The sequence below is a fragment of the Juglans regia genome, chromosome 13 (assembly GCF_001411555.2).
Source record: "Juglans regia cultivar Chandler chromosome 13, Walnut 2.0, whole genome shotgun sequence".
Classification (NCBI taxonomy): Eukaryota; Viridiplantae; Streptophyta; class Magnoliopsida; order Fagales; family Juglandaceae; genus Juglans; species Juglans regia.
Window position 1 is genome coordinate 27,409,730 of NC_049913.1, and position 17,899 is coordinate 27,427,628.

Consider the following 17,899-nt stretch of genomic DNA (forward strand, 5'->3'; position numbering starts at 1 on the left):
TTGTGTTTAACTTATGAATGATGATTTAGATCTTGAGTGGGAGGTAGGTAAAAATCTAAGGAGTGAAGTGTAACGACCCGAAAGAAATTCGATAGATGAATCTCTTTAGACCTTAGAAACGCTGTGAAATCTCATTGGGATCTCACAAATTGAGCAATCGATTAGGTTTTAGTCCGTTAGCATAGTCGAATCCCTATCCACTATGGTGATGGAGTTGCCTTTCTATTTAATTAAGGCACTTTGGACTATAATTTTACGAAATGAATTGCACCATTAGTGTGATGACCCTAAACCCCGCTTGGGATTGGATAGTGACTAAAGTGTTGAGACATGTAACTTAAGGCTACATACCCCCGTACATGACAGTTAAGATGCAAAGCACCTATTATATTCTAGTAGTATGCATAAATCGCAGCAAAAATTCATGTAAATCTAAATAAAATTTAGAGTAATTTGTAAAATATCATGGTACCATAAACTAATTATTCCAAAAGATTTCATTTGTTCAAATTGCTTCAAAATAAATAACGTTTTTTACTGTGACCCGTAAAAATCCAAGCATCCCTTCGCTTGAGATACATAAAAAGACTCCTCTCCTTTGAGGTGGTTCGGGCTGCTGAATTTCCAAACTCTGAGCAACCCTTTGGGCTTCTATGGTGTACTCTCATGCTTATCTTAGATAGCCCATTACAAAATCCAAATACGATTTCCTAAGGAGAGTGCGTCCTCATGCTCGGACGACCTTGGCGAGTCATGGTCCTTATTCAACGTATCTTTGATGTCCTTAAGGTATTGGGAAGTAGTCCTTAAGAAAACAATAACAAAATTGTAGGGGGCCTCATGAGTGTATAAAGGCAAACCATGGAATGAATGCATGAACATATACTTGAAATAAAACTTGGCTTATGCAACTTAACTTTTAAATAAAACATATTTGCATATTGAACAATATACATGTAACAGATCTTGAACTCATTGCCCTGTTCACTTCTTGTAACATGTAGTTGGATATCTCAGAACTCCCTTATTCACCGTTGGTTCCCTACTAGTTACCGCATCATCCAATGGCCCACTTGACTATGGTGACTACGTCATAATCCTTAACTATGTGGCAGTTCACAATTTAGCCTTCACTACATATAACATATGTGAGGCACCCACTAGTATTAGGTGCTACCCTGCTCTGGTATTCTTTCCACAAGGATCCATTCGAGGTTAGCCGATGATACTTTGTCGATCCAGGGGCTACCACTCTAATTTAAACACTCTCAAAGTGGACAGAGGAGTTCCACCATGACATTCCCCCCGTCCTAACATTTGGGGTCTTTATAAAACATGTATAGATTCTTTTCTTTGAAAACAATATACAACCCAAATGCATGTGACATAAGACTTATAACACTTTTCTTTTCATTGACCATATGAACATGTGAATGTCGTGAGTCATATAATCATGAAATCAAACATGGAACATCTCAGGTTACAGTTTGAAAATATTAGAACATTCGAATACTCAGTTTACAACATAGGCAAAACACTCATGATTAAGTGGAAATAATATTAAAATTAAGCATGAAAATTAAGGGTTTTGGTCTGGAAATGAGCACATATGCTTATTTACACAACAAGTTTACAACAAAGGCACCACAAGGTCAAAATGGGAAATACACATGCAAAAGAATCAATATCTGACCACTTACCTCACACACCCACTCGGCACTTAGAGAAAAAGAGAAGAGAATCCTCTCAAGCCCGTAACACTTGATGTTTTGCATCTTAGGCTTCGCACCCTAGAACCGCATGGAATTGGAGAGAGCAACAACCTGGAGAGAGAAACTAGTAGGAGCACTGGAGAGGATGAGCAAGGAGAGCTTAAAAGGGACCAAGGAACATGCGAGAAGGGGAGGTTGGGATTTTTGGCAGAGTCCAAAAATCATTTGGAAAGTTCAGCTTCTAATTTTAGGGTTTTATTTTTTTTCTTTCTCTGGATTATGGATCAGTCTTTTTGTTTGCTTAAGAGCTTGTTTTCATACTGGATCGAAGAGTAATTTCGTTACCTAGGTCAAGGGGAACTTTTGGGTAGTAGGGTTTTGAGTGGGAGTTTTGGTTTCTTCCCAGTTTTAATTTGTATTCTCCATGAACCTCTGTCATGCTTATAGACACCGGGATTAGAGTTTCTATGTGTCTTCTTTGATCCATCGTTGACTGAAGGCATGGTGGATGCTTAAGGAATGCAGACCCTAACCTGAGTTGTATGTTGATTGCCAGTTTGATGTGAAATTTGTTGAGATTATTTAGTAAATGTGTTGTTAGAGTTTTTATCATATACATTATCCAAATGCTTTTATCATGACTGAAATCGCGTTTGAAGAGTAAATGCAAAACTCCTATAGAATCCATTTGTGTAAAGGTAACCCGAAGCCTAGGTATTTTTCTTTTTCCTCTAAAAGTTTTTTAGAACATTGGTCTTGAGTTTTGAACTTGTTCATCTTTATCAATACAAAGAATTCGGTTTCTTTAGTTTTTTCTTTGTTTTGGTGTGCATCCATTCCAACTCATTCGCATCTAGGATTCTCAGAAAAGAAGCTAAAACTATTTTCAACCCCTTGAGTCTTCTGGTATGAACAATCTAACTTACAAAGCTGCCCAGGGACACTAAGATAGTTGCACATCTCATATATCACCTCCTTGCTTCTTGTTATTCCAATAAACAATTGCATAGCACTGAATCTACCTTAATCCCTGTGAAATCAACCTTGGGACTCTCAGTATACACAAGTAAGACACCTTCTGCACTTGGGAGGTATTTTAAGAATAGAACCACTCAACACATACCAAAATGGAAGAACAATGTTTAAACACGAGCATATACATATAGACATGGTCGAATCATTCAGACTTATAAAAACATGTTATAACCAACAACTTGAACCACTATTTCTAAGCATATCTGAAAACATCATAAACAATTAATCATAGCAAGATCATCATATAAATCCAATTACATAGCAAGAGATTATCATCAGTCAATGAGTGCATATGTTAGCAAATAAGAATGCAACATTCACGCGGCATATACAAACATTATCCAAAGTAGGTTGAGAGTCTACTTACTAAAAATCCGAAGAGTCAACAAATAGTAAGTTGAAAATATATTAAACAATATTAGACGAAGACAAACACAAAACCCTAATCAGAGTGGGCGCATGTGTGAGTGTGTCGTTCCTAGGGTTTACTCCCTCATGGCTTATAGAATCCATTTCAAGGCTAGAAGGGTTCTTCATGCATTCAGACTTCACTCATAAGGCCGAAACTATGTAGAGAAAAGGACTCTAGTTCAATGTGGAGCCCCCAACCCCCGCTTGAGATTTGGTTGAAACTAAAACGCCAGGACATGCAATACAGAGTTACATACCCCTCGTACATGACAGATAAGATGCAATACACCTAATGATAACTAGCAGTATGCAATATATTGTAGCGGAAAGTCAACTTAGGTCAAATAATAGAACAATAGTCATGGTACTAAAGAACATAAAACCCAAATATTTCATATTCTATAAGAGTCATCAAAAGTAGTTAAGTGTTTCCAAAAAGGAACTCCTAAAATACGGGACTAATACATCCAATTATCAAAAGAGTCATTTCCCAAAAGTGGCCCCCCTGACATAGATCTTTATCCTGATTGTGGATTGGGCTTCACTCGCATCTTTAAAGCTCAGTCCTTGTCCTGATAGTGGCCTCTTTTAAACTTCTCAATGTCTTAAAGTATCTCAGTAATTGCTTGATCAATTGACTCAAGATGGTCCAAAATGGAAGGCTCGGTCGAGCTTAGGACCATTTTAGGCACGATCCTCTCTGGAGGAGGTGCTGTCCTCTTGCGCTTTGTCACTAGAGTTTACTAAACCTATCACAACTTCTACCATTCCGAGTAGGGAATGATACTGGAAATTACAATAGTGAGATTTTGATAAATTGATTTTGAGAAATCTCAATAAGTAAACAAATAACATGTAACAGATATCGTAAACATATGTAAGCAAACTTAATAATGAATGCATGAACATGAGACTTTACTTATGCATTTGACTTTTCAAAAGACATTGTGTAAATCATGACTTTCATAACCTTTTCTTTCATAAAACATTATTTCTTCATTTCATGCTTGTTCATTTAATATACTTATGAGCTCGATTCTTGATCATATAACATAACTTTGAGCTCAAGGCCTTTCTTGACTTTTAACATATAAATGGATACCTCACGACTCCCTTATGCAATGTGTGTTCCTCACCGTATCAACCATTGGCTACTTTGACCAAGGTGATTGTGTCTTACTTTTAATCTTTCTTATACGGCATTTTGCTTCGCCTTCATCGTGGTGCACCCACTAGATTTAGGTGCAATCCCGCTCTGTTTTCCTTTTCTTTTAGGAACCATTTGAGATCCGTCGACTATACTTTGTTGATCCAAGTGCTACCACTCCATTTTAAACACTCCTGAGTGAACAGAGGAGTCCTACTAGGATATTTCCCAGTCCAAGCCCTTGGGGTCATGATAAAAGCTTTAAAAGGACTCTTTTTCTTTTCAAAAGATTTTCACAATCCGAATGCATGTAACATGACAATGACACTTAGAAATTTCATGAGACACATGCAATGCCGAATACTTCATCATAACCATATGACATTCAAACATGCAATTCCAATATATTTCGCGTTACAACTTGAAAATATTAGAATATGTGAACATGTTCCTTTATAAAAATTCTAAGACACTGAACATCAATCAAGAATCAAACATTCAATATTTATCATGTAGAGGCCGAAATAGGTAAACCCTAGCACATCAAGAATCGGTTTTAGCTCATTATACCTTAATCACCAAATGATCATATCTCATCCATAGTAATAGTTGTGACCTTTAAGTTTGAAAGCATGCATTCCAATTAATTTTTCATGAACTTAGAATCTTCTAATGTGTTAAGCAAAACCTTTAACAATGAATACTCATGGGTGGCCGAAACATTCTAGTGATCATAGACAAATATTTTCTTGAACTTAGTCCCATACGAGATTCAGTCAAGTAACAAACATTCATATACAAAATAAACATTGTGCAATCCGAACCCTAAGAGGGCTTCTTATTCCATTTTATGATTACATTCCATAGGCCATTATATTCATATATTAGATAGTCATGTTAAGAAAAGATTATATCACATGGAAGAAACATCAATATTACAAATAGTCACATAAAACTAAGTAACCAACAAGTTCACATGACATATACACAAGATATCTAAGTACAAGTTAGAAGTTTACTTACAAAAATCCGTAATAGATAGCATGCAAGCTGAAAATACATATAGTAGTTGTTAGGTTCATCATTCAAGAAAAACCCTAACTTGTGGGATTTAAGTGTTGTGCTCTTGACATCTTCTTCCAAGAAAAAGACTTACAACATTCGGACCTCCATTCCCTTAAGTCCAAATCTTATATAACTAAACCCTAACTCAAAATAAATAATAAGGTCATGACCCTCTTTCTTCAAAACATCATGCTTATGAACTTAAAGCAAGTAAGGTTGAATCCACCTTCCTTAAAGAAAAACCCTAATCTAACCATGTGCATAAAAACGTAGGTTCAAATGGAAAAACCTCTCAAAACATGAGCTAACTCTTTCTAGCTCAAATGTGTGTGTGTGAGCATGAGTTCTAGATGAACTTACTAGAACCCAAAACTTCACCCCTTAAAATTGTGCGTGTGTGTGTTGGAAGGGTGATGTTGGCTTCATACCTCCTATGACTCTCCTTTTGGAAATATCTTCTAACTTTGCTTATCCTCAAAATGATGTTTAGGTGAGAAGAGAATATTGTGGAGAGTGTTTGGATGATGAGAAAGTGATAGAAAGTTGGAGAGAATGGTGGTGGCCAAACACCTCTAGAGCAAATCACAAAATGACTAAAAGACTTAGGGTTTTTGGCTCCTCTCCCTTTTATAGACACAAAACTTCTTACACATGCCAATGTTCTTTGCATGGATGCCAAGTGGCATCCCATTCTAAAAACCGAAACCTCCTTCCTATTTTGCCTCTTCACTTCATGTCTTGGTTTAATGACTCTTGTGGCTAAATGGTCTTTATCAAGCTAAAAATCTTCCTCAATCTCTTACATGTGTGCATGTGTGCCAAGTGGCATGTGAGGAGTGTGTTTATGCATGGTGGCTGCCAAAACCTCCAACCTTTCCCTAGAAAATCTTCTTTCACCAAGCTTTTGGACAAGCATGTGATTGGTCAAAAGCATGCTCAAACTCCCTTGCCTTAGTCATCCATCTTAAGGGTTTTCCACCAAGATTTCTTCTAGAAACCCTAGGCATGTGGCTCATTCCTTTCCAATTGGATTTCGCCCCTTCCCAAGGCAGCATCTTCTCCTACCTTCTTTGCATGCATGACACATGGCAAAAAGCAAGAATGTTTTCTTCCCTTTTTCCTATGGTTGTCGTGCAAGGCCTCTTGGCCTTCCTTAGGCTCCACTTTTCCATAACCTCATCATTCTCCTTTTAGAAACTCTCTCTCCCATAGGGACAAATGTCACAAAAATTCTTCCCACAAGCAACCCTCCTGGCATGCTTGACACATGGCAAGAAGATGGTTGATCTCCTATGGTAGGCGTGCAAGGCCCAACCCTAGATCCTTCTTACCTCTCTTCCCTCATTTCCATCTAGATTCATCAAGTTCTAGACATAAGCTCTATTGGATGACAAGTGGCATGCAAGAACTTGAATTGGGTGTGAGCCCTAGTTCCATTGGGCTTCAAACCTTAATTTCCTATGAAGGCCGAAACTCTCATCGGTTGTTAAAAAAAATATTTATACAAAAATCCTAGAAAGTCTTGTTCATCACATTCAAACTCAAGAGGGTGGTCATGGTCTTTCTTCCATTGAGGAGAAACCCTAGCCTTTCCCGAATATGCATGTGCAAAAGAATACATGAATCCAAACCCTTTCATCACCCTTTTCACTCTAAGTGGTCGTGCATGTGTGTGTGGTAAAAATGGTTGAGTGGTTCATACCATGCGTATTTCTTCCTCTTGGATGGTTTTGTGACTTCCTTATTCACTCGTGAGATTGGTTGGTTGAAGATGGAGGATATGTGCATACTGTTTGGTTGGTGAGAAATGGTGAGAAAGTGAAGATATGAACTTCTTCCCAGGGTGAGAGAGAGAGAGAGAGAGAATCCAAAATCAAATGGACAGAGTGTCCCCTTGGTGTGTACTTCTCTTGGGCACCGGCCTTTGGCCCTGATATAGACTCTCAAGTTCTCACACTCCCAAGACATAAGGAACCTCAAAGGTTGTATGCCATGTGTCATATGGCTCGGTTGAAACCCTTCCTCTTCCTTTCTTGGAAGTCCAAGTGACTTCTATTGTTTGAGTGACAAGTGGCTCATCTTCTTGCTTAAGAAAAACCAAATTCCTAAGTGCCCCTTATTGTGTGACACAAAGTAGTCTAGGTTCATTGGACCTCTAGGGCAAGTTGGTCATTTGACAAAACCCTAAGCTTAGACCTAGGACTTCTTAGGCATGTGCATGCTTGCCAAGTGGCAAGTGGCATGTAGGGATGTGTGCTAGTACTTTTTTGCTGCCTATCCCTTGCTCTTCCCCACAAGGATTCTTCTAGAACCTTGATGAGTGTGTGTGTGTTGCCACCCCTTGCTTTTTCCCACAAGGCCTTTCCTCTCCTCTAGACTTGGGTGGCGTGTGTGATGTTTTCCCTAGGCAACCTTTCCTCTACTTTAGACACTTGGTTGGTGTGAGGTGCATGTTTCCTAAGCAACTTTTCCTTTTCCCCATGAATATTCTTCTAGGATTCCCAAGTGTATGACAAGTGGCGTGTGTGAGGGAGAGTGGTGTGGTGGCCAAAACTTAGGGACTAGGGTTTTCTTTGTCCCATGCGCCCCTTCCAATTCCAATCATTTCAATCTTCTAGAAAATCCCATGCATGACACTTGGCAAAATGTAGTTGGAACCCTTGGGTAGGCATGAAGCCCTTCTTGAAACCGAAACCCTAATCCTCTTTGTCCGACGTGTCTTAGCCCCTTGAACTCCCACATGCGCCACTTCCCCATGCAATCTTGTGATGCCCCCAACCTCCACTTTGGATGGAATGGAGACTTAGACCGTAAGGACGGGCAACACAAGGTTACATACTCCCGTTCATCACAATTAATATGTAATGCATCCTAGAAATGCATCTAGTAGTATCAAATAACCGCAACGGAATAAAGGGTGAATAGAACTTATGCCAGAATAAACTAAAACATCCCAATATTGTTCATAACCATCATACGTTCAGATCATAAGGTAGTATAATCTTAGTACAAATAATGAAGATAAGAAGTATCCATAGCTAAATCAACTGCTTCATGCGTTCTAATGCACAAAGGTTTAGAGCTATAAACATCAAAATGAGATCTAGTCTTTTGTCGAAATCTGACTCCTCCTCAATCAATCAGATCCATTGGTTAATGATCCATCTTTGTCAAATCCTGACACAACTTCTATCATTCCGAGCCGAATGATAATGGGTCCACGATGGGTGAGATTTACTTGAAATCTTAGTAAGTTAGACAACCAACGTGCATATGGATAAATTATGCAAGATGGATGATAAATATGAAATGCATGCGATGCAGAAAAAAAAAATCCGTATTTGTCTCCCATCCAGATTCCTTAGTATTTTTAATAATTGAGACACACATTTTCTTATAGAGAACATTTTTCTCTTTAACCATTAAAAACATAATTTCATCATTTTTAGCAGTTCATAACTCATCATAACGTATGGTATCGTCACAGTTATTCATGTGCATTGTGAGTACTTGTTGGTGACCGTAATACAACTCACGTTGAGACTACATTGTCTGCAGACTCATTCTGAATGCTTTGGTAACATAACATAACATCATCATAACATCATAACATATACACCCACTAGTCTTAGGTGTTATAACATTTGGCTTAGCTCCGTCATTCTTTAAAAAGAACCCATTCAAAGATCGTTGACTGTTCTTCGTCAACCTAGGGGTTACCACTTCATTTTTACTCACTTCAGAGTAGATAGATGAGTTCCATTAGGATAACTCCACATCCCAACCTTTGGGGTCGTGACAAAAATCATTTTCATGCTACACTTAAAAAATGTAGTTGATGACATGTGCATATGTAACAAGCTTTCGTGTGAAAATGACATTTATATGCACTATGCTAAAATGGAAAAAATATCACATGTCATGTAGGCAAGTAGTCATGTACTCAATATATCATATAACATGATGTTTCATGCTCAAAATGAGAGTTATAACATGAATGTGACATTTATCAATAAATCGTAAATAACTTATCGAAGTGTAAGTTAGAGGCCAACTTACAAACTGCCTGAGTTTGGAAAAATCGTAGTGGCGGCAATAAAATTCATACTTTTTTTTTTTTGAAAATAATAGACTTCATTCGATAAAGCAAATGTTGAATACATGAAGGGTAGTCCTGAATAAGTATACAAATGATGGGCAATTACATTGACTTCCCTAGGGACATGTTGAATAGACCAGTTACGAGTCTTGGAGAGCATGAGCTTGATATCTCTAAAATCAATTCCGATGGAACTCTAGCTATCTTCTTTGTGTTGAACAGCCTTGTGCACATCATGGCATGGAAGGGTGGCTTGTGATTGGTGGAGTGGGGCGGTGGTGGTGATGATAGCCTTCCTTCAACTTGTGTCATGCATTGCAGGGTGAATAGTGTTATGAAATTTCATGATCTCATCATGGCAGGTGGTGCAAGGTTGCTAGAGGGGTATACCTGTAGTGGTGCAGCAAGGAAGAAGAGAGAAAAATAGAAAGCAAGGCATGATGCCTTGCCATGATGAGCTGGGTATAGACCTGAAAACTAGGCATATTTTCATTTTTCTATTTGCATCCCTTTGGTTTATCTCCACGGCTTTTTTTATGCAGGTGACAAGGCCATGATGAGCCGGGTATAGACCTGGAAACTAGGTAGATTTTCATTTTTCTATTTGCATCCCTTTGGTTTATTTCCATGGTCTTTTTGTACAGGTGACAAGTCACTTCTTGAAGGCTTTTTTAGGTGGTAGAAGGTGGAGAGTTGGCTGCCATGTGATGATGAAGATGCAGCTCAAAGAAGAGGGTGCAATGGAGGGTGGTTGCCGAGTGAGGTTGTTCACAAAAGCCATTCGGTTTTGGCTCTTCATGGGAGACGACTTAGGTCAAATTTATCATTATGATTTGAGAGGCTTATGGGGATTAGAGGAGGAATGAGGTGGAATGTGGTGGTGGCTCAACCAAGAGCAGAAATGCAACTAAAAAGCAATGTCAATCGGTTGCCATCCAACTAGTCTTTAGGTGCAATTGGTTTGGTGTTTTTGGTTTGGTTCTAAAGGGATGAAATGAGGTGTGATTGGTGAGATTGGAACCAAAAATGAGCTGGAATTGGAGTGGCTATAGGGTTGTTTTATTGTAATGCACATGAAAGTACATAACTGAGACGATTGGGTGGATTTGTGCAATGTAATGCTTTTGCTCTTAATGACATGTCTGGGACCAAGACTATACTTCTAATTAATCTAAGAATGACTGAAAACAATAATAAAATTTAGATAAAAAAAAAACTAAAAAGATTAAGAAGGGAACTTAAGCTCAAAGCATGGTTTAAAGATCACTAATCATGTGAAATTTTGATTTAACCCAAGTTCAAACTTAATTTTTGGTCCAAAGAAAACTTTTATGGGCGTGGGGCAAAATATGGGCTTGAGGGAAACCCATGGTATGGTATAAGTGAGCTCAAATTAGAAGGGTGAAAATGCAAGACAAGGCTTTGGGCCTTATTAGGCTTAAAAAGGCCATGAATGGGAGTTGCATGGTTTATGGGCTTTGGGTGTGGGTTGATGGGAGGCCTTGGGTCCAGATTTTAAGAGGTCATGAGAGGCCCCAAGATCCACAAGAATGGGGCTAAAAAGGCTTGCCTTAACATAAATGGGACATGCGTTAATGCTAACACTAAGTTAGGCTCAAAAGGACTTAAGCCTTCCTCTCACTTGGGCCAAACCTTTCTAGGGCTATCCTTCCAAAACTTAAACTCTTATAAGACTTGGTTCAAGGCTTCTAAGTATTGGCCCATAACATTATAAAGTTTAAGTGCCTTAAGAGTAGCACTAATGGGCTTGCTCACTAAACCACTAATGCCGAAGAGAAAAATAGAAAAAATATAAATCCCAGTAAAAATATAATATGGTAGCATAAGCTCATAGTAAGAGTTAATCCTAATGGGTAATTAGGTGAGGTGTTACAAATCTCCTTAGAATTCACATGGTTTTGACAAGTGGCATGAAAACGTGGGTGGTTGGTGAGTAGGTGAATTGGCCAAGTGATCCATGGTCTTTCCTAGGTGCCCCATGATTGCCTCCTAGAAACCTTCTACATGTGTGACAAGCGTCAAGACAAGCGGCCTTTGCCATGGTAGGCGTGCTAGGGCTTTTGGGTTACCAAAATCCTAAGTCTCTCACCCTTTCTTCCCACAATCATGTTTAGATTCATTGGGCCTTGCATGTGGGACATGTGGCCAAAAGGTGTGGTGTGTTGGGCGTACACCTTGTTCCCTTAGAGTTTTTGGCTTTAGCCCAATGGGCTGGCAGAATTTCAAAGGCCTAGTTGGGCCTATCTTATGGGCTCAGATGCCTAGTGCATTAGAACCAAATAGGTTCCAAGGTCTCTAGGTCAATGTCTTGAATACCGTACCGGATGCTGTACCGGTCAAGGCACTGGAACCAAATATTTCGGTACAGATACCGTTTCGGGATAGCGTTTCGGGATAACATTTTGTTATACTCGATATATAAATAAATTATATATAAAAATTATATTCCAAAATAATAGTCTATATATAAATAAATTATATATAAATACATATATATATAAATTATAAATAATCTAGTCTGAATTGTGGGTTAAAAAATAAGCTTGTAGTTTGAAAAAATGAAAAAAAAAAAAAAACACTGGCCAAAGTATCGGCCGGTATCAGCCGAAATTGAGGCCGGTACAAGCCGAAATTGAGGCTGGTACGAAATAGATATAGTACCTGTACCGGACGGATGGCCGGTAAGAAAAATTTCAGTCGTGCCAGCCGGTACGGTACAAAATTTAAAACTATGCTCTAGTACTCTACTCCTCTTGCATGGTCCAAAATTAAACATAAGCTGGTGATGAAATACAGACAAAGACTTGGCTAAGTCCGGGTTGTCACAATTAGTCTCGTATCAATATTAAGGATTTTATGGTGCAATAAAAAGTTTCTAGTTTTTTGGGTGAATTGTAAACTCCTGGGAGAGCGCCACCTAGCAATTGGTTCAAACAACTATCAAATTGTCATGTAGGATGTTCAAATACACGTGTGATGTCTCGAGATTCTGCTTGGGATCGGACGTACTCTGAAAGCATCGGGCCATGCAACACAACGTTACCTGCCCTCGTTCATGACAATTAAAGATGCAATACACCTAGCATGCATCTAACAATATGTAATATTTGCAGTAGATAATTTTTTTTTTTCTTGAGCAATACTATGCACCAAATGAGATATATCCCAACAATCTTGAAACATAATACATAAACATTAAAGTGATAGATGTTCATGATTATAACATAAGTCCAAAAGGTCTGTAATGATCTCCTTAAGTACATGCATAAACTATATCATTTACCAGACTAATTCAACGAGTAGCTCGCTCAACTCGGTCAAAGATGCCATAATACTATCTATGAATCAGAGCATAGAGGCTATGAGCTCCGTGTCGTGCCTGCATTGCCTAATCGGCAGTCTCTAGTAGGTCAACGTCTGTTGTATCTCCTGGTCCTAACACATTGTCTACCATTCCGAGGGGAATGACAGTTGAGATTTTCATAATGAGATTTGAGTACAGATCTTAGCAAGTTAACAAATAACTTAACTGACAATTTAAAGATGCATGCATGACAGTGAAAGGAACTTGATCATGGACTAAACTTGTAACTATACTGAAACTAAACTTGACATGACATGAGCTTGAGCATGAACTAAACATGAAATAACATGAGTATGAACGTGAAATACATGAGCTTGGAATCTTATTCAATAATTAAACATGATTAATAAACAAGAATATATGGGTGCTACATGGTTCCCCTTGTACCATGTGTTCCTGCCAATACTGCGTTACAACACAGGTATTTGCACCAGTTGTGAGTGCATTAACATACGTATAAGTTCACAGGTATCTGTAACTACTATGAAAAATGTAATGTATGTATCCCGTGACACGTATATGCACCAGCACAGGTACGTATAACATGAAATTGAACGTGTGGGAGGCACCATCGGTGTTCGTGCCTGACTTTGCTATAGTGACCAGTTAATTAGGCCTCATTCAAAGTCTGTTGATGGTAGTTTGTCAACCCAGAAAATTTCACATTAATTTAGACACTACAGCCTGAACAAAGGAGTTCTACTTGGATATTACCTCATTATAGCACTTAGGGTCATGATAAACATAGATAGACTTGACTTGATTTTAAAAACTATTTTCAAGACACTCTGTACTCGAGACATGAAATGAAAGGACAGATGACCTGATGTAACATAACATGACATGTATTTGAGATGGATAACATGAAATAGATGAAGATTTTGTAAAATAACATGTCATGTTACAGTTGACATTTCGTAACATGGCATGACATGTAACAATTAAACATTTTGTGACATGATAAAATGTATAACAGATAAACATTTTGTGACAGAATATAATGTGTAACAGACATACATGTAGGGACATGGCATAGTATGACATATATAACATCATAAGAACATGGACAACTATTCCCTTACTAACACACATACACAGTAATTTGAAGTAAGAAATTAACTTATAATGATCGTGGCGTGACAGATTAAAAATGTGCATAATATGAGAAACTATAAGTAGAGATTTCTAAACTTCAGAAACTTCTCACTAATAATTTAGAAACATAAAAATACTAACTCTAGAATACAGTTTAGAAAAATTTTAGAGTAAAATTACCATTACCTCTCTATATGGAAAAATTACCATTTTACTTTTAATTGGAGGATTTCACATCCTATCTCCAAAACTCATCAAAATTTACATGAAGATCCAAATATCTAATTAGAAAATTTTAAAACACATAACAAATAGGTCAATCATGCCTAGGTCGAAATATAAATAGGCCAAAACTCTTGATTTTTGTTGCAATCTTATCAAACCTCATTTCTCATACTTAAACCGAAATATTATAATATACAAAATCATATCCCATGTTGAAATAACATACTAGAAAATCCAACAAAACTCGCATAACAAAAATCACAAATCTCTTCAATACAAAACTTTAAGTTTTTTCTTTAACCTTAAGCACAACCTTTGGTGTTCATAGTTTTATCTTGTTTCAAAAAACCTTCAAGAACTCCAAAATTTCAATAACATACTTTCAATAAATTCATAACACACTCCACACTCTTAAGAACTATCATGCTTTGAATCATTAAACCAAAACCACAAAAATCACAAAAATCTAACTTAAAGCATTCAGCCTTAACACTTTCACCAAAACCGCAATCTATGTAGTTTGGTTTTGATCAAACCACTAGATCGAAGACATACCAAGTCTTAGAATATATCTAGGCATCAAAGCTAAGAACACATGGCCAAATATGCATCAAAACATAGATCTACCCAAAAACTTCAAATATAAGACCCATCTAAATCTTTTCAGGTATAAAAAAGTCATATCATTAAAACCAACTCCATAAAATCTTAAACTAACATCCTAACATGTAAATAAAAGTCTTAGGAACATCATATGTAAATATTAAGGCCATTGGGAATTAGCAAATTAGCGAAAAACGTGGAAAGAGGTTGTTGCGATACACATTTCCTGTTCGGGGTTGGCCTAAGGTGAGCACATAGCGGCGCCCTCTGCCCTTCCTTCATCGGAAGGGCCTGCTATAGGAGATGGAGGAGCTCTGTCTTATGTTTAGATTGTTTCGAAGGTGGTGACACCTTGAGTGTTTAAGGTCCCTATGAGATACCCTGTGGATGTGGACGGGGAGCCTGGTTTAGTTTTTACGGAACCAGAGATGTCGACGGCTGCAGAGGATTTTCGGTTTGCTATTGTTCTGAAGTTTGTGCGGATGAGGCCTACGATTGATGATGTACGATTGGCGATTATTAAGTCATGGGGTTTACTGGAGATTCCGACGGTGAGTGTGATGGATGACTATCACGTTTTGGTGAAGATGCAGACTGAAAGGGATTTCATGCATGCTTGGGCACGAAAGGGTCGGTTGATTGCTGGATCGGTTTTTCGATTATTTCGATGGACGAAGGATTTTGATTTGTGGAAAGAATCAACGCTAGCGCCCCAGTGGATTTTTCTGCCAGGATTGCCTCTTCATATGTATCGGGCGGATTTTCTGCAAATTCTAGCAACAAGGTTTGGACGGTTTTTGGGGATTGATAATGCTACGCTGCATAGAACCAGAGTGTCGGGGGCTCAAATGTGTGTGGAAATAGATATGACAGATGAACCGGTTCAACGTTTTCCTATTGTAATGGGTAACAAAAAAATTTGGCAGGAGGTTTGGTCTGAAAGACCTGGATTCTATTGCACCAAGTGCTGTCGTCAGGGTCATACGACAGTTGTATGTCGAGCTAGTGAAGAGGTTGTGCGTAAGGGACGTGATGTGGCAAAAGGGGTGGGGAGAAAAATATGGCAAGAGATTCCTAAACAGAAGAGCTTGCAGGCGGTTCCAGGAGATGGGTTGAAGGAAGTCCAGAAGGAAGATGGGGTTGCAATGGAAGTAGTGAATAGGAAAGAGGTAGTAGTTCCTAGGGAGGAAACAAAGACAATTTTTAGAGGAGAGCGAGTGAATATTGACATGAAAATGGTGGAGGAGCCCTGTGAGGAGGAGGAGGTGGTAGAGCAACCTTCAATCCAAATGCTGCGGGAGGTTGAGGTTGTTCGGGGGGTTGGTTCTGATATGGACTTGATTCTAGTTTATGCTTATAAATCACCGCGTAGTGGGGGTCATGGTCAAGCTAAGATGGTCTCTGCGGTGCTTGATATGGAGTGTCATCTACAGCCGGTTATAGTAGAAGAGCCACCAGATTCGTATGGTACTGATGTGGAAGCGAATGTTCTTGATTTGGCCAAAAATAAAGGATATGATTCTGACTCTGTTTCGCAACAGGGTGAAGGTAGCAAAAAAAAAAAAAAAAATTGTGCTTCTGCAATCTCAGCGGGTGTCCTCCCGTCTCAATAAACTTAACCTATGACTGAGTCCATCATTGCATGGAATATAAGGGGTTGGGCAGTTCTCGGCGTGTGCTGCGTAGTTTGATTCGGAAAAATAATGGATATATTGTTGCTCTTTTTGAGCCTTTTGTGAGATTAGATAAACTTCAGCGTTTAGTTAGTTCATTGGGTTTTGATGGTTTTTATTCTAACGAGGGTGCAGGGGGCAAAATCTCGATTTTGTGGAGAGCTCCATATGATTTTGAGGTTGTTAGTGTGTCAACGCAAATGGTTACGGGGTGGTTTGTGTTTGATGGGACACGAACGTTGGTTTCTTTCGTTTACGCTAAATGTACTCAGCTGGATCGAAGAGAGTTATGGGAGCAGCTGGTTGGTTGTAGGGCTACTGAAGATCCATGGATTGTTATGGGGGATTTTAACATTATACGAGAGGACCGGGAACGTGTGGGGGGTTGTCCCCGAGCTGCTCAAGCTATGGATGATTTTAATTTGTGTATTGATCAATGTGGTCTAGTGGAGCTAAATTATCATGGTAATCCTCTCTCATGGTGTAATGGGCAGGAGGGGGTTTCACGAAAGTGGGCGAGGCTTGACCGCGTGCTTATGAATATGGCCTTCTCGGATCGTTTTAATTTGGCGCAGATGGAGTATATTAAACGCAAGACATTGGACCATAGTCCTATGGTGATTCGTTTAATCCTTGTTAATACTAGGTACGGGCCTTCTCCGTTCCGGTTCCAAAAAATGTGGTGTTCTCATGGTTCATTTCAAAAGTTGGTAGAGGAGACATGGAAACAGCCTACGGTGGGATCGGGAATGGTTAAACTGGCTGCAAAATTGAAGCGACTTAAGATGGGGCTGAGGATATGGAATAAATCGGTGTCTGGGAGAGTGGATACTAATATACAGGAGCTTGAAGCGAGGATGGCAGTACTGGAAGCCCAATTGCAGTCCGGTTTCTCGGAAGAAATTGAAGCCGAGTATATTGTCACTAAATTGGAGATTGATATTTGGGAGAAGAGGGAGGAGAGTCGTCTAGCCCAATTAGCAACGAACAAGTGGTTAAAAGAAGGTGATCAGAATTCCAAGTTTTTCCATGCGGTTGTATCACACATAGGCGTGGTTCGGTTATTTCGCATATGAGGTTGGCAGATGGGACTATGTTGGATTCAGCAGAGAAGGTGCACTTGTGGGCGGTGGAATATTTCACTAATTTCCTTACAGATATGCCGCAGATTGTACATGCAGATCTTTCTCCTCTTGTGGGATTGGAAATCTCCGAGGAAGATAATTCCAGTTTGTGCCGTAGGCCTTCGGAAGAGGAAGTGAAGGAGGCCGTTTTCTCGATTCCAAAACATAGTAGCCCTGGTCCGGATGGGTATGGTTCTTCTTTTTATATTTCTTGTTGGCATATTGTGAAAGAAAAGGTGGTCGAGGCCGCAAGGGATTTTTTTGCTGGTTCTCCGTTACCAAGGTTCTATACTTCGTCTTATATTGTTTTAATTCCGAAAGTATT

General features: G+C 38.9%; 1 protein-coding gene across 1 annotated transcript; it reads left to right on the plus strand.

The window, feature by feature from the left end:
- The first annotated feature begins 15,148 nt into the window (after positions 1 to 15,148).
- LOC109003943 lies at positions 15,149 to 17,526 on the plus strand. Its single transcript, XM_018982292.1, has 2 exons — positions 15,149 to 16,325; positions 16,523 to 17,526. The coding sequence occupies exons 1-2, from the start codon at positions 15,149 to 15,151 to the stop codon at positions 17,524 to 17,526; spliced, it is 2,181 nt and encodes a 726-aa protein (XP_018837837.1).
- Positions 17,527 to 17,899: the final 373 nt, after the last annotated feature.